Below are 17,604 nucleotides of genomic sequence, written 5' to 3' on the forward strand. Positions count from 1 at the left end.
AAATGGCATAAGGGAAGCATTAATTAAGGTATTTTTTTGTGTTTTACATATTCTCAACTTTGATTAATTAAAAAAAATGTGCATGTCAGTGTATTGTTTATTAAATTCATAGGCAGACAACAATGCACGATCAATGAGACACAAAAGGTGGATCTATTACAATGATTGGTGCGAAATCTTTTGTAATGATCGGGCTACCGGAGAGAAAGCTGAACATTTTCCCGCAGCAGTTCAAGAGGTCCTTGCAATGACACCTGAAGTACCAAACAATATAGGTATGAGCCTCGAGGAATTGTTCTCTGTTGACGAGGGGGCTGCTGAGTCAATGTCACAGTCTCTAACACCATCCTCGCGACCAACATCAACGGCAAAGTCGAAAGGTAAGAAACGGAAACAGGTGGATGATGATGATGGTGCGATAGTGGAAACCATAAATAATTTTGCCATCATCACGAAAGATACAATGACGAACCATATCAAACAATTGGCAACAAAAAAAGAAGCGGATGATGAGAAGATGCGCAATGCACAAGAAAATGTGTTAAAGGTAATGGAAACAATTACCGAGTTGAGCGAGGACGAGAAAGTTATTGTTATTGAGTTATTGGTGGACAACCCTGCCAAGTTATCACTGTTTTTGCGTTTGGGTGATGCCGGAAGATTGACATTAGCGAGAAGGTTGCTAAGATGAGGTTGACGAGATGCCTTTGCATGCGGCACTTTTGGGGTAATACTAAGTTTCCATGCAATTTTTTTTTGAAGTAATGAACGTGTGTGCATGTAATACTTTCCATGCCTTTTGTTGACCCGTTTTTTGTTTTGATTGAGCGGCAATGATGAAGTTATATTTGTAATTTCGCTACGCGTTCCCAAATTTCTTCTGCAGTGCAAGGAAATGACATTATTATTGACTATGCGTTCTCAAACTTTAATTTACTAAGGAATTAATTGTGATATAACTTCATTGATTTTGTGTGACCAATGGATTAGTAATGCCGTTTGTATAGGTATTCTTAAAATTTTGTTCATTATGTTTTTTAATAAAAAGCTTTTTATCTTCATTAATAATCTTTAGTAAGTAATGACATAAAATAATGTAACTTTCAGTTCGTAGAAGTTGTTTCGTTCATTTTCGTGTACTAAAGTTGTTTCGTGCTTTTTCGTGTACATGGTCTCTTTCATCAAACAATAGGTTCAGCTGGAAATTGGTTTAGTACACAAAATGATATGAGATACACAGACAAATATCATACGTTCATTCCAAATCGATGAAGCTTAAGCATCAAAACGTAGTAACAATACTTCATACACAACCGATTGTGCCACAAAAAGAAACCAAACTGTTGAAACTTTTCAAGTTCGCAATCTTAATTTTGATGTTAACAAAACTTTTTATTGTGTTTCTAACATATTTACTCAAGTGTGAAGTTATTAAAACAAGAAGTAAGCCGAAACTGAATTCTGCACAAACTGAATTTCTGGCAAGCTTTGGTATTTTGATGATATCTCTCATCTAGTTGATCCAAATGACAATCCACCAACTGGAATGATCAGAAAACTCAATTTGGAACAAATCTTATTTCACGGCAGTTTGGCAAAATCGGATGTTATCATGGTCTAACTGATCGCTGAATTACCAAACTGATCACACGAAAAGAGCAATCAGTTGGGTTTGAGCAGCTGCGGTATTTTGGTCATATCTCTCAGCTCGATTATCGAAATGAAGCGATTCAGTATGCGTTGAAAAGATAAGACAAAGATCTACAAATCATTTTCGGAAGTCAAAGTCTTAATCGAAGCTTAAGATGCTGACAAATGACTATGAAGTTACTAGTTTTGCACAAATTGAAATCAGCTAGGCTGATTTCAGCACACCAGCTGAAACTGAACTGAACCGAACTAGTTGAACTGAACCAGACCAGATGAAGACCAGTTGAACCATATCAGTTGAACTGAACCAACTGAACTGAACCAGACCAGCTGAAGACCAATTGAACCAGACCAGCTGACCTGAACCGAACCAGTTGAACTGAACCAGACCAACTGAACCAGCTGAACTGAACCGAACCAGCAGCTGACCAACTGAAATGAACTGAACCAGCTGCTGACAATTTGAACTGAACGACCAGTTGATTTGACCAGAGTTGATTAGTTGACCAGAGTTGACCAGTCGGGAAAATGTCCAGCGAGACGAATTTGACCGTTGCAATTTCAGAAACAGTACAGAAACTTTCCAAATGGTCATATTCTTGTGTCTAATCTATATATCATTGTTGGGGCTTATAAATACAACATCTTGAAGATCAAACAAGAGCTTTTGAAGATGATTCAAAGCATGGGTAGTTATCATGAAGAAATCAGCTAGTTGAGAGCACAAGCCCTTGTGTGAGGATACATTTGAGATGTACACTATAAAAGAAAAATTCCTCACGCACAATCACTTACACATATACAAGAGAGTTGAACTTCAAAGTTTAGTTGAGTGAGTCTTGCACAAAGATAATAAACTTGTGTATGTAGTCTTTGCATATGAGACATTAAACAATATGCTGATGGTGAGGTGATGCCTACAATCTTGAGTGCTAGGAGTTCAGTTTAGGCAGTTGGTAAGTCCTAGCTGAATGAGTTTGTACAAAGAGTTGTATAAATCAAAGTCTTCTAGTGAATCCTTCCCAAGGGAAGAAGGGGTGACGTAGGAGAATTTGAAGTCTCCGAACATCCATAAACAAATTCGTGTCTATTTGTTTATTGCTTTACTTATCATTTCCATTAGTTTTAAAGTGCATTGTTGAAGCATTTGATGTGTTCTTCAAATACCAAAATATTGGATACCAAGTGTTTGATAAAATGCTTCAACTAAAATGTTTTTACTCATTCAACTTGCATATATTTTAAATGCTTTACAAAATATTCAATCGTTTTCTACGAAGGATTATTTCGAGTATTTTTCGCTTGGTTTGAACACCAAACTCGATTTAATTCATCGATGTTCAATATTTCAAGAACCGAGCTATTGTAGCTCAACGATTACCCCCTAATCGATCCTAACCATTGGTATCAGAGCGGTGTTCTTGAAAGAACATTGAAACTGATTTTGATGTTTAAAATTCGAAAATTTCATATTTTTTACACATATATGTAAAACTGAATTTTAGCGCAGCTTGCAGCAATCGTAGGAAAAATGGCATATCTCCTTGCTCGAGTGTCCAAATGACAAACTGCTTTTTGCGTTGCAAACTAGACTCATAGAGGTTTACAAGCGGTATAAAATTTGCAGCCTAATTATGCTCGAGGAAATACAGTTTATTCATTGAAGGCAAAGCATATGTGCTGCGGCAGAAAATGAGCCATGGAGAAAATTGGTTAGTTATCCCTCTTCTTCTATAATTTTTAAAATTTAAAAAATATAGGGGGAGAACTCATTATGATTTTAATGAGTTGATTATTTTTAAATATTGAGGGGGAGAAAATTTTGTTTGAAATGTTTTGAAAATATGACTTTTTGATTCACACAAAAAGGGGGAGAAATATGTTAGTTGAGTTGATTGTTTATCAAAGTTTTGTGATCTTCAAAAAGGGGGAGATTGTTGGAACTTTTCAAGTTTGCAATCTTGATTTTGATGTTAACAAAACTTGTTATTGTGTTTCTAACATATTTACTCAAGTGTGAAGTTATTAAAACAAGAAGCAAGCCGAAACTGAATTCTGCACAAACTGAATTTCTGGCAAGCTTTGGTATTTTGATGATATCTCTCAACTAGATGATCCAAATGACAATCCTCTAGCTGTACTAATCAGAAAAATCAATTTGGAACAAATCGTATTTCATGTCAATTTGGCAAAATCGGATGTTATCATGGTCTAACTGATCGCTGAATTACCGAACTGATCACACGAAAACAGCAATCAGTTGGGTTTGAGCAGCTGCGGTATTTTGGTCATATCTCTCAGCTCGATTATCGAAATGAAGCAATTCAGTATGCGTTGAAAAGATAAGACAAAGATCTACAAATCATTTTCAGAAGTCAAAGTCTGAATCGAAGCTTAAGATGCTGATAAATGACTATGAATTTACTGGTTCTGCACAAACTGAAATCAGCTAGGCTGATTTCAGCACACCAGCTGAAACTGAACTGAACCGAACTAGTTGAACTGAACCAGACCAGCTGAAGACCAGTTGAACCTGATCAGTTGAACTGAACCAACTGAACTGAACCAGACCAGCTGAAGACCAGTTGAACCAGACCAGCTGAACTGAACCGAACCAGTTGAACTGAAGCAGACCAACTGAACCAGCTGAACTGAACCGAACCAGCAGCTGACCAACTGAACTGAACTGAACCAGCTGCTGACCTGTTGAACTGAACGACCAGTTGAGTTGACCAGTTGACCAGTTGACCAGAGTTGACCAGTCGGGAAAATGTCCAGCGAGACGAATTTGACCGTTGCAATTTCAGAAACAGTACAGAAACTTTTTTTAAACGGTCATATTCTTGTGTCTAATCTATATATCATTGTTCAGGCTTATAAATACAACATCTTGAAGATCAAACAAGAGCTTTTGAAAAGGATTCAAAGCATGGGCAGTTAGCATGAAGAAATCAGCTAGTTGAGAGCACAAGCCCTTGTGTGAGGATACATTTGATATGTACACTGTAAAAGAAAAAATCCTCACGCACAATCACTTACACATATACAAGAGAGTTGGACTTCAAAGTTTAGTTGAGTGAGTCTTACACAAAGACAATAAACTTGTGTATGTAGTCTTTGCATATGAGACATTAAACAATATGCTAATTGTGGGGTGATGCCTAAAATCTTGAGTGCTAGGAGTTCAGTTTAGGCAGTGTGTAAGCCCTAGCTGAATGGGTTTGTATAAAGAGTTGTATAAATCAAAGTCTTCTAGTGAATCCTTCCCAAGGGGAAGAAGGGGTGACGTAGGAGCATTTGAAGTCTCCTGAACATCCATAAACAAATTCGTGTCTATTTTTTTATTGCTTTACTTATCATTTCCATTAGTTTTAAAGATGCATTGTTGAAGCATTTGATGTGTTCTTCAAATACCAAAATATTGGATACCAAGTGTTTGATAAAATGCTTCAACTAAAATATTTTTACTCATTCAACTTGCATATATTTTAAATGCTTTACAAAATATTCAATCAGTTTCTACGAAGGATTATTTCGAGTATTTTCCGCTTGGTTTGAACACCAAACTCGATTTAATTCATCGGTGTTCAATATTTCAAGAACCGAGATATTGTAGCTCAACGATTACCCCCTAATAGATCCTAACACAAACTACTCTTGCCCACCTAAACATCGAGTACATATTTACACCCAAAATACGATCCAAAATAAACAAAAGGGTGGTTGCAAGACCATATCACCTACGGAATAAATTAACATGTTTACCCAGTTGTGTCGTCCGATGTTTTGATGATAACAACCGGTACACAATTATCTGTTGCAACATGCTTTCTGATCGAGCTACTCTCTGCAATACAACCACGCTTCTTCGTGGTTAAATGCTTCATTAGTTCTTTGTAATACATGTGAGCGACAATGTCAGAAGTCTTTGATCGGCCTGCTTCTTTCTTCAGCGACACTTCTGGAGTCACACCCACCATACTTTCGGTCTTTGCTTTTTATCGAGGTTTATCATCACCGTCGATTTCTTCATCTGATAACAGGGAGATCACCGGTATTACATACTTGCTGGTAACTGAATCTTGAGAGCAGCTAGGGAAAGTGACATTTTGTGGCCTATAAAACAAGATATGTGTTAATTCCGGCTGCATGAATTGCACACAACATTTTAGAATACACCACTCCCTTAAATACACAATATAAAGCATTTATGACACACAAAACTACCAAAATTTATGGCAAATCCTCTAAGATATCAAATTTATTTGATTTGATATTGTAGGCAATGTAGGTCAAACCCTATACATATACATTAAATTTTTTTGCAGTAAATGCCAAATCCATTTTATAACAAAGACAAGTGCATTTAAAGCTTATCCCATCAATCTCCCTAAATTTTTCTACATAACCAAGCCAACGGAAATACAAAATAGACAAACAACCCACCTTCGGCTGCAGCAAGGAAGAAGGTTCAGTTGACTTGAATTGAATCCAAATGAAGAAGCACAAGTCATCAACACTCCTGCACCTTAATCCCTCACCATTAGTCGTCCTCTTCACTACCAAAATTCCTGTAACAAAAGTTGTTTAAATAAGTTGATGTGGAATTTTAAGAAAAAGTAGAATCTGAAAATGAGAGAATGGGTTTCTTACTGTCATCTTACCATTGCTTAATTGCATCCTTTAGATGTGGTTAATACTGAAGCTACATTGTTTGATGAAAGCAAGAATACAAATGTATGATGCAAGTACATTCGAAATTATATTGAAGATGATAATATAAATGCCAATAAAGTAATGGATTACCACTATTTCACTGAAACACGACAACAATTACATCACCAAATACTTTTATAATCCATAATACAAAAAAATGGCAACAAGTAGTCAATCACATATTCGATTTCAAACATAGACGTCTTCTCCAGTTCGCAGCACGAGATACCAAAACAATAATCCTAGAGACAACATATCACTTACTTAGAAATAATCAAAACAAGCATGAAAAACATCATTACACAAAGTAATGTGCAAAAGAAACCAAAACAACAACAAACTTGTTCTACCGATATAGGTGTGTGCTCCACTGCATTGTTGGGTGTCCCGGATGTGCTCGATGCCATAACCGAATTAGTTTCAACGTGTTGTTTCGGGTCAATTGAATTGTCATTCTTCACAGTAGAAGATTGTGAACTACCAGTTGCATTGCGTGCTTGTGTGTGCCGACGAATTTTAGCAGGAGAATTGGCATTTGCTGAGAAATTTGAACCCATTTCGATTTTCGATGATGGTTCATTGTTCGTAGAAAACTTTTCAACATTATACTCATCGTATCAAAAGAATCGGTTCCGATGTTTCAAACCGGCGGGACATATATAGTAATATTGCCCCGGTCGGGTTCAATATTATCCAGCTTCACGTAATACCATGTACCCATTCTCGCACTCGCATTGTGGTGGTGTCTTGACATCCATCAAAGCTATGGAAAAGATTAATTTAATTAATTTTAATAGGAGATAGAGATATAAAAATATGTAGTTAGAATAAAGTTTTACACAAATAATGTAGTGGAAACTACAAAAACTTTGGTGAATACAAAAAACAGAAAACTAGTTTTGAATTTCCGCCGAAAATATGACGAATTAACTACTAAATCTGCGAACAACAGATAAATCACAGCTGATTAACATGTAAAACCTACACCCATACAAGTTGCAACCCAGAATAGCAGCTTTCAGAGGTATACGAAACAGAATGGAAATGAAATCAAGTTTGTAAATAAAATTTATCTTAAATTTGGTCGAACATACTCACATACACGGCCAGTAAGAAGGTTGGAGGTCGATTTTCCTTCCGCACAATGTTTTCTCTGTCACTTTTTGTTGCGATTTCGATCGAACACGAAAACGCACAATCCAATTTCCCTCCTTCGGATGTCGGATTCACCTGGAACACATCACGATACAGAGATGTTCGGCAACAAATCGTACATCTATGCGGAGTTTATTTCGTTCATGGCGGCTAGGGTTTTAATCGAAGAGATTGTGCGGAGAAAATGAGTCGAAGGCAATGGGAGGATAGGTATCAAAAAATGGTGTTAAAATATTAATTAAAAAAATCTGAAGGGTAGTTTTGGTAATTCAGAATTAAGCCATTAGTTAGTCACACCCTTAAAAATCTCACCAAACACAACAAAGATTTGAGCACACCTTACAAATCTTTACATAATCATTTATTTTATCATTTATGTATTAATCATTCTTTAATCCTATCATTCGAACTAAACATAGCCTTAGAATATGTGATACGAATCTGACCGAGCGTGGCGTGCAAATGATTGGAAGAAGATTTAGAGAGCGTCGTTGTTTCGGACCTTCAAGCTCAATAATGATGAATCAAGCATATCCAAGCAAGTGGTGGAGTTCAACAACGAATATAATTAAGGAGTCCCAAACAACCAAGCATATTCAAGTGCTTAATGACCATGAGGACAGCAGCACGCGCGCACCTGCGCCAGAAGCGGCGCACCCGCACGCGCGCATGCGCGCCTGAACCGGCGCGGCCGCGCTCCCCACGCGCGCCATCGCGCGTGAATCGGCGCTGCCGTACGCCCCGTGCTGATGCAAGGCAGAATGCCGTGCGCCATCGCGCGAGAAGTGGCGCCACCGCGCGCACTGCCGTGTCAAACTTGCTAGACAACTTTTGTTATGACTTTTTACACTACTTTTTCATGTTTTATTGATTATATAATCATTGTAAAGGACAATGAATAAAAAGAATTCAGAGATATAAGAAATTTCTTGAGGTTTCTCTCAATATTCAAGGCTATTTTAGCTTGGTTCTTCACAAAATCAAACTTATCAAAGATTGCATCTTTGTGGCGTTTGTCAATTGTTTTCGCACGGATTGTCAAAAACAAGTTCTTTGAAGGTTCGTATGAAATTCGATTGTTATTATCGTTGATATTTGTTGCTAAGTGTTAATCGCTTAGAGGTGAATATCACAAATCGTTGCTTGTTTCAAAAGATCGGGACAACATAATCGATCCTTGTTCGTTATTGAATTGAGGGAGCGATTCTAATTAATCGTGTTTTCTTCTCATTCGTACGAGGATTCGTATCATTTGGTATCAGAGCATTTGGTTATCTTTGATTCAAGTAAGTAATCGTTGCTATTTTCAGATCTGTCTAAAATTTCGTTCTGTTCTCAGATCTGTGTTATCCTTTCGTTTTTATTTTCAGATCTGTTTAAAATTTCGTTCTGTTCTCATATCTGTGTTATCATTTCGTTACTATTTTCAGATCTGTCTAAAATTTCGTTCTGTTCTCAGATCTGTGTTATCCTTTCGTTTTTATTTTCAGATCTTTCTAAAATTTTGTTCTGTTTTCATATCTATGTTATACTTTCGTTTCATATCCGTGTTATCCTTTGTATAAGATCTGCGTTATTCTAGCGTTCTTGGTTTTGCGCAGTCCAAGTGAGACAGTTGCTAGTGTCCACGAGTTGAATCTTGTTAGTTTGATATACAAATATAAAGATTGATCACACTTTCGAGAGAACTATCACATTCGAGTGAAAACATTTGAGTGCGAGTGTTTATTTCTTGGAGTGACGTGTGAGGTTTTGTAGTGAGAAAAAAAAAGAGAAAAAAAAAGAGTCGAGTGAATTTTCATTGAAGTGACCAGTGAGGATTCGTGGTGAGGAAACTTTATTCTTTTATTTTTATATACTAACCTTTTTCTTGCAGGTATAATGATTGACGAACGTCAATTTCAAACAATGTTAGGTGGGTTGGATAGAATATGGGAGAAGGAGTTTAAGCCTCTACGAAAAAAATATAGGAGGTGTGAAGAAGAGGAAATACATGATAGGCAATATGATGAGGATAGGCGACGTAGAACATTTGGAGGGAACAGATCGTTGTATTTGCATCGTGATGATGATAGGGGATGTGAGGAGAGTAGTGGGTATAGCAACCGAGGAGAGAAACTCATTGCTAGGCCAAAGAATGAGTCGAGAGTTGAAGCTAGCAAATATGAATATCAAGGTACATTTAAAAACTCACATTCTAGTACTTGTGATATTATATGTTGTTGGTGTTTAGAAATTGATCATGATATCTGTCAATGTCCACGTGATAAGGTGGCCATAGTAGAATCATCTGTTGAGCCTGAATTTGATGTTGTTGCTGAACCTGAATATGAACTTGAGGTTGGGGAGATTGAGGATGATAATAATACGTTGGTTCTTGACACGAGTATTGAGCAGTATGTGGTGGGAGGTGAATTGATAGATGATGGTACTTCAGTGGTTGATGATACGAGTACTGTTAAACAAAACCTTGTGGACAGTGAATCATTGAGTGGTGAAGAAGTTTCTATTTTGTCTACTATGGGAGAGGAGAGTAGGCAAGGAGAAGTTATTATACATAAATTCGTTGAGCAACGAAATACTTCATTTGTTCAATTAAATCCAATTGTTGTTCCTGAGAATCAATTGAAATTCTTTGAATTGAGCGAAAAAGAAATTAAAATGGCCGAAAGAAAAAGAGAACAAAAGAGTGAGATGGCCATAGAAAAGAAAGAAGAGAGAAAAGAAAAAGAAAAAGAGGCCAAAGGAGAAGAAAAAGAAAAGAAAAATAAATGAAAGGCCCAAAAGAATGAAAAGAGTGAGGTGGAGAGTTGCTTATTCTTGCATAAACCACATCAAGTACCTATGTACAAAGTGGTTTATCTATATTGTGATGATATAGCCGGTTCAATTCCGAGTGTTGTTATTTCATCCTTGCAGGATTATGGAGATGTCATGATGAGGAGGCAAGCGAGAACTGATGGTGGAGGAAGACCATGTGTTGATCAACATGATGTTGGAAGTAATCAATGTGATGTAAGGTTAGTTGCTAACGCAACAACCATGAGGTATGACCTCCGTCCTTATCTTAATTCTTTGATGTATCATTTTACAAAGCTTGGAGAATGTGTTGCAAATGTGGTGGTTAAGGGGTCGGATGTAAATTTATCCTTATTCCTAGATTGTTTTGAATTTGAGACCATGATGAATTGCATGTACCTACTATGAATTTTGATGTCTCACTATTTACTAAGTTGATGAGGTTTCTCTCAATATTCAAGGCTATTTTTAGCTTTGTTCTTCACAAAAATCAAACTTATCAAAGATTGCATCTTTGTGGCGTTTGTCAATTGTTTTCGCACGGATTGTCAAAACAATTTTTTGAAGGTTCGTATGAAATTCGATTGTTACTATCGTTGATATTTGTTGCTAAGTTTTAATCGATTAGAGGTGAATATAACAAATCGTTGCTTGTTTCAAAAGATCTGGACAACACAATCGATCCTTGTTCGTTATTGAATTGAGGGCGCGATTCTAATTAATCGTGTTTGCTTCTCATTCGTACGAGGATTCGTATCAGTATGTCTTTTGTGAGACGGTCTCACGAATTTTTATCTATGAGACGCGTCAATCATATCGATATTCACAATAAAAAGTAATATTCTTAGCATAACAAATAATATTTTTTCATGGATGACCCAAATAAGATATCCGTCTCACAAAATATGACCCGTAAGACCGTCTCACACAAATTTTTGTCTTATCTTTTTAAGTGTATTTGAGTGTTTTCAAATAAATATGAGAAAATTAATTTTTTAAAAAAATATCAGACAGATTATTTTGCTAACTAACCTAAATTTATCAGTATAGAGTTCGAACACAAAGTGCACTTTGTTCAAGAGAATTGACAGTCTGATCTTTAGCCTCGTTCCTTCTCATGTGAGAACTACCAAAGCTCTAATCTCTAGTGAACGGTCCACTCAACCAAAAAGTAGACAAAAATCGCATTTCTGATATTTTTTTACGGATCTTTTTGTAGTAATAAAGTTCGGAAATCTTTTATGAAAATCCAAATTTATGCTTTCGATTCTCTGATACAAAATCCATCTGTCATCGAACATAAATATCGTAATTTTTCATCCTTAATGAAATTTCATATTTTTTTGTTATATACATGTAAAATAATTCACTGCAAACAGCTGCATAAAGCCAAAAACTATATGATAAATAAATAAATAAATAACACAATTCTAATAATTTAGCCACAACATGCAAGAATTACAAATCCAATCACTTAATTACATATATAAACAAAACCTCAAGAATAATTAAATTTCTTTTAAACAATGGCAAGTATAAATATCATGCATAATAGTAGACTAGTAGTATTTAAATGCAACAGCTCCTAGCATAGTCACGAGAAGCAGAGGAGAAGAAGCACCGAACGAGTGGGCCGCCGCTGATGGTGTCACTCCTGTTCGGCTGCCCGTATTGCCTGCCGGAGCTCCTCCTGTAGTAGTTGGCGGCGATGGTGAAGTCGGAATGGTTGGTTCGGCTTCTGGGGCCAATCTTGGTGATAGTGGCTCAGCACCAGATGCATCTGTCAGGATAATTTTTTCTGGTAAGTCTTTTTTTTATTACTCAAATTGAATCTATACCACTAGAGAAGATTATTAATACCTTTGACACTTGGAGAAGGAGCAGCATTTGGTGGAAGTGTAATTTGACCATTTTCCGAAGGGCCTGCCAATCATATAATTTATTATATGATATTAAATAAACTATGTAACAAGCTATATTAAAAAATGAAATGTAAATTCTTGACAAATCTATAATAGTATACCTGGAGCTGGAACTGGAGCACCAATGGCTGCAATTTTTAAATTTTTTTTGTACACGTTAGTATATTTCAAACTAACTTTAATTGACTAATAATTTCTTAGTTAAGTTTTTAAAAAAAGATCTCTTACCTTTGCATTGAAGAGAGACACCAGGCATGTTACAAGCACGTGGAAGTGAAATTGCAAGAGTTTGATTAATTGGGATTTGGAAAGGAACATTCCCGGTCGTGATTTGGCAAAGACAGTCTTTCCCGTTACTCATGAGGGAGCTGAGCGAAGTGCAGCAAGCAGGAGGTGGGGTAGTCGAGTTAACAGTACCATTAGTGATGAAGTTTGCGCAAGGCATAAAAGATGTGATCATTGAAGATGTGCATGGAGTACTTATGGTTTGCCCTGATGAGGTTGGGAACAATGCAATTGTTTCTATTGCTAGGAATGTGATCAAGAATTGAAGGGCCATTGGGGATAACCAAGGTTTTGTTTGTGTTGTGTTTAAAATTTTTTGGGATTTGATTTGATGATTGTGATAATGAAATTTGATGATTGGATTTTATAGATTGATGACTGGATTTTATAGATTGAGGATTTTGGGGTAAAAGGGTGCTAGGGATAAGAGGTTGGTTTGTTAGAGGTTGTTTTTTTTGGCTCAACTCATTTTAACTAACCTTTTGGAATGTACATTAATAAATCTTCTTGAATTCTTGATTATTTTTTAAAAAAACAAAAAACAAAACAAAACAAAAGATCAAAATATTCCTCCTTTTCTTGTTATATGGTGTAAGAAACTTGAAATGTTTTATTAACTCAAATGTATGCTTCAAAATCAATGATTGAAGCTAATTATATACATAAGTAGGTCACCCATATATTACTAACTATTCCATTTGTCTGCATAGCCTAATTTCTAGTTAACTATATACACCTAAGTTACTTTTGAAAATAAAAACCCTTTCAAATACAAGAATATATTATTGATATGAAGTAGGCAACCCATAAAACCAAACTCTCAATTTGACTTGTAAACCCGAAACCCTAAACCCCATTTATATAAACCCTAGTAACACAACCAAAATCCTCAGACCAAACTTCAAAACCACCTCCATTTCCATCTAAAATTTCAATCACCAAATCAAATGGCAGATCACAAAGTTTCAATGGGCTTAGCCTTGGTTCTTGTTGCCATGGTTTGGCCCTACGTTGCATCGCAATCGAATGATTGTACCAGTGTGATCATTAGCATGTCACCTTGCCTAAATTTCATCTCCGGCAACTCCTCCACCCCATCAGTTTCCTGCTGCTCGCAGCTCCGTAATGTCGTTGGTTCGCAGCCACAATGCTTGTGTCAAGTGCTTAATGGCGGAGGATCAAACATGGGACTGAATATTAATCAAACTCAGGCACTTGCCTTGCCTAAGGCTTGCAGTGTTCAAACTCCTCCTGTCAGCAAATGCAACGGTAAGCCTAGGGGTGAGAGAAGCGTAGTAGGCTATCAAGATTTTTGAGTTATTTGGAATATTATCGGATTCTATTAGAAATTGTCAAAACTCGACAAAGCTCAAACACACAGTTTCGATACGTATTTAAGCTCGAATTTTAAAATTGTCTGAGCCAATGTTCATATTGACCAATAGGAGTCGATAATTAAGGTTGAACTAAATGAATTGAGCTCATTTATTTGCACCCCAAGGATCATCGCATGAGCAACATCGGTCCCTTTTTTTGAAAGAAATTATCTGAATATTTTGCAAAAGCATGTTGGTTTTCTGAACATTTTGATGAATTTTTAGAGTTGTGAGGCTTTCAATTTTACTTGAATCGGATTCCGTTTAAAATTTGCAGGTGCTTCCCCGTCCGACTCTCCTTCCACACCGAATTCTCCTAGCCAGAAAACACCTTCAGGTAAACAGTTTCTTTCTCCCACATGACACTTAAAAACTCATTAATTCTTGTGAAATCAAATTGCCCTGCACTCGGACGACGTATGCCGAAGACGTTACCTTTTTAGATAGATATATGACTAAAACATTTTCATGCTTCACTTCCAATGATGGATATTTCTTCAATATAATCTAGATGGCGGATCAAAAGTGGTGCCATCACCCGGACCCGGAGATGGTTCTTCAAGTGCAGCTTCACCAAACCAGCTGGTTCTTAGTATCACATTTTTCTGTCTCTTCATAGCATCTTACGTTTCAGCTTTCAACTTGCGCTGATTCTTCGCAAACTCACCCACCTTTGTGCGTGTTATAGAATAGATACTTCTAAGCAAATGGATGAGAGCGATTCATTTAATTGTTTGTTTTATTTATCACCTGTTTCAGAGGGTCTGTCTGTATTACTTCGTATGGTGTTGCCTCCTTTTTGTAATAAAGATCATTGATATCTATGCCACATTACGAGAAAGAGTGATTATTTTTGTATATTAAAAAATTGCTCTTAAAATTGATAATTCGCCTAAAGACTTGACGGCAAATCCATAAAAATTCTCCTGAAGTTGCAAAAGATAACTCCTCGCACGTTTCTATTCCAATCATGTCGGTCAGAGACATGTAGATATCATATATACCTAGACGAACCTGTATCTACCAAGCTTCTCCAAACCAATAGACGTCAGATTACCAGCATTCAGCAGGCCACAGCAGTCTCTCAGCTTTGGGTTTCGTCTTGGACAACTGCAAGTAAACAGGAAAGCAAATGAAAAGATAAGCTAATGTTTTCTTTGAGAAAAACAAATGGGAACTGAGGCCTGAGCATAAACACAACACAAACGTGTCATGCTAGAACATGAAGTCATGTCTTGATGTGCAGATTTACAAAAGGGGAAAGAAAAAAAGCCGAGAAATTATAAACAACCATAAGAAGCTTTTGGCTTACCTTAACAAGATCGAGATTGCATAAATTCTTCAAGTTTGTTCCACACCTCAAGTGCCGCAGCTCTGTCCTGGTGTCGCTTGTTTTTGCTAATCTGGTCATAAAGTAATACTCATAGTAGAACCAACATCACTGTAATAGAAACTCAGCCACAAGAAATAAAAATACATGTGAATGCGAACATGTTCCAAATACAAGAACACTGACAAGGGGTGTAAAGTAATCGAGCGAATTCACGAGTTTTTCGAGCAGGCTCGAAAATTATTTAATTCGTATTCGAGCTTATCGAATTTGAACATGTTCGATCTTTTTTCAGCCGAACTCGAGTCGAAATTATTTTTTTCGATAGTTCGCGAGCTACTTGCGAGCGTTAATATTTTATTAATATAATATAATTATATATTAAATAAATAAATTTCAAGTACTTATTTTCGAGCAATAGCTCGAATATGTTCGAATCTTTCGAGTCGAACCCGAACTTTAATTAGAACTGAATTCGAACCAATTTTTTAAAATTTTCAAACTTCGAATCGAACTCGAGATTGAACTCGAATGGAACTAATTTGAGCCGAATTCTAGGCTTCAAATCTTCGTCATCGGCTCGATTCGGTTCGTTACACCCCTAATACTGACCGACATGATCTTCACATTCCACTGCTCCACAGTTTTTGCTGATTCTATGCTATCATCCTCAAAGCGAATGTAAAACCCAACAACTTCAATACAAGCAACTCCAATTGTTATTGCATTCACATTCAGAGGGTCAGTGAATATCAAACATTATATCAAGCCAAGAACAGATTGCAGTTTGTCATGCCAATGCCATATTCCTGGCATTTATCAGATGAATAAGCGATGACAAAAATGCATAAAATTATAAATTAAAATGTTGTATTCCCCAGAAAAAAGGTGACAACATTGTTCACAAGGAAAACATGACTTTAGTCCCAACTCTTGAGGGATGATAGCATCAGTTAAAAAGACTCCAAATTATAATTCCTGCTCTATTCCACGTTCATGTTTCATCTTGAAAAGAGAGCTTCAGCATATGGCAACATTGACTATTCCAACTAGGTATTTAATTTTCTCACCAAGAGAAAATACAACACCAAGAAACATTCCTGAAACCTGTTTAAAAAGCTTCCAGCATCCTGGTTTAAACTACAGATACCAAGCAATTGCGCTATATGTGGCAATGATGCTGATTTAAATAGAATTTGGGCTCGAGTTCATTTGCAATTGCAAATATTACATCAAAATTATAATTTTGATGTGCGACTAGATACTCAATATTCACATACATTGACAGCAAATCAACCATCACTCCAACATAAATACAAATGCATAAAGCTCGGAAATCAGCTAACAAGTGGTATTTGGCATCGAATTCAAATTTAACCAATTCAAGAGAGAAAATATATTGATACCGCATAAAGCAGCTAACACGTGTCATTTGGCATCAAATTCATATATAACCAATTCAAGCGCGAAAATTTATTAACTGCTGACATAAAACTTACTCTTGTTAAATGGTCAGTCCTTGAACTGCCACTCCTTTCCAAGCACAAACACTGCGACCACACGATCCCAATCATCGCTTTTCAGTGCAGATGGCTTCTCTCTCACCTCATAAGCTGTTACCACCCGATCCCTACTAAACTTCTTCTGCACTGTCACGCACTCGGGCTTCCCCCCTTTCCTCTGCTTAACCTTATCATCCGAGGGAATAAACACCCCATCCTCCAAGAAGTCCTGAACATTATAAATCGTAATCAGGGTCGAAAATGCGATTGGGAGCAAAAAATAGCACGCCTTCCCAATCTTGCCCATCTTCATAGCGTCCTCCCCCAGTCCAAACGCCCTACTCTCAATTCTATTCTTAGCAACTCTGTCATCTTTCCTCTGCAACGCCTCCATACGTTGCTTCTCCTCGTCTCGTTTCATAGCAGAAGCCACGACATTATAAAAAAAACTCGAATTTTAAATACCAGCATTGCCTCCCTATCCTTAATGGATCTCTCCTTAGCTCTAATCAACCCAATCAAGCTCTTCTCGCTCGTTAAATCCTCCTGAATCGCCAAGTCGTTTGAATAATACTGCAGATTACGCTCCATATTGTTCAAGGATGGGATTTGAGGAATGTTATGTTAGAGTAGGTGTCCGTCGAGCCAAGTGTTGGCCGAGTGTTCACAATGAAACTCTATGTATAAGCAATCTTTATTTTAATAATATTTGAAATTATTGTTTTGGCACATCTTTATCTGTATACACATGCTAGTTGCATAGATAAAGCCCTTGAATATACAAATAGTAGAAAGAATATGAGATGCTCATATGATGAGTATCATGAAGCTCATATTTGGAATACTGTATATTCTAAACAGTTCCTAGT

General features: G+C 36.7%; 2 protein-coding genes and 1 pseudogene across 2 annotated transcripts; 1 reads left to right on the forward strand and 2 right to left on the reverse strand.

Annotated features, from left to right (window-relative positions):
- Positions 1-11,727: 11,727 nt before the first annotated feature.
- On the reverse strand, positions 11,728-12,893 carry LOC142551079 (non-specific lipid transfer protein GPI-anchored 20-like). The gene is made up of 4 exons (XM_075660124.1): positions 12,471-12,893; positions 12,344-12,370; positions 12,181-12,243; positions 11,728-12,100 (listed from the first exon to the last, which is right to left on the reverse strand). The coding sequence occupies exons 1-4, from the start codon at positions 12,799-12,801 to the stop codon at positions 11,880-11,882; spliced, it is 642 nt and encodes a 213-aa protein (XP_075516239.1). The 5' UTR covers positions 12,802-12,893; the 3' UTR covers positions 11,728-11,879.
- Positions 12,894-13,213: 320 nt separating this feature from the next.
- Positions 13,214-15,010, forward strand: LOC142551081 (non-specific lipid transfer protein GPI-anchored 5-like). The gene is made up of 3 exons (XM_075660126.1): positions 13,214-13,796; positions 14,181-14,240; positions 14,415-15,010. Exons 1-3 carry the CDS (start codon positions 13,475-13,477, stop codon positions 14,552-14,554), a joined length of 522 nt encoding a protein of 173 aa, XP_075516241.1. The 5' UTR covers positions 13,214-13,474; the 3' UTR covers positions 14,555-15,010.
- Positions 15,011-15,537: 527 nt separating this feature from the next.
- Positions 15,538-17,351, reverse strand: LOC142551080 (protein CDC73 homolog; annotated as a pseudogene).
- Between the last annotated feature and the right edge of the window lie 253 nt (positions 17,352-17,604).

The sequence above is a fragment of the Primulina tabacum genome, chromosome 7 (genome assembly GCF_025594145.1).
Source record: "Primulina tabacum isolate GXHZ01 chromosome 7, ASM2559414v2, whole genome shotgun sequence".
Taxonomy (NCBI): domain Eukaryota; kingdom Viridiplantae; phylum Streptophyta; class Magnoliopsida; order Lamiales; family Gesneriaceae; genus Primulina; species Primulina tabacum.

What these genes read in the sequence shown, in the direction of transcription:
- LOC142551079 (XM_075660124.1), bottom strand. Translation starts at nt 12,801, where the DNA reads ATGGCCCTTCAATTCTTGATCACATTCCTAGCAATAGAAACAATTGCA. An exon ending in TGCTCCAGTTCCAGCTCCAG is followed by an intron (nt 12,244 to 12,343) that starts GTATACTATTAT and finishes TATGATTGGCAG; the next exon opens with GCCCTTCGGAAAATGGTCAA. An exon ending in TCCTTCTCCAAGTGTCAAAG is followed by an intron (nt 12,101 to 12,180) that starts GTATTAATAATC and finishes TTATCCTGACAG; the next exon opens with ATGCATCTGGTGCTGAGCCA.
- LOC142551081 (XM_075660126.1), top strand. Translation starts at nt 13,475, where the DNA reads ATGGCAGATCACAAAGTTTCAATGGGCTTAGCCTTGGTTCTTGTTGCC. An exon ending in TCCTGTCAGCAAATGCAACG is followed by an intron (nt 13,797 to 14,180) that starts GTAAGCCTAGGG and finishes TAAAATTTGCAG; the next exon opens with GTGCTTCCCCGTCCGACTCT. An exon ending in TAGCCAGAAAACACCTTCAG is followed by an intron (nt 14,241 to 14,414) that starts GTAAACAGTTTC and finishes AATATAATCTAG; the next exon opens with ATGGCGGATCAAAAGTGGTG.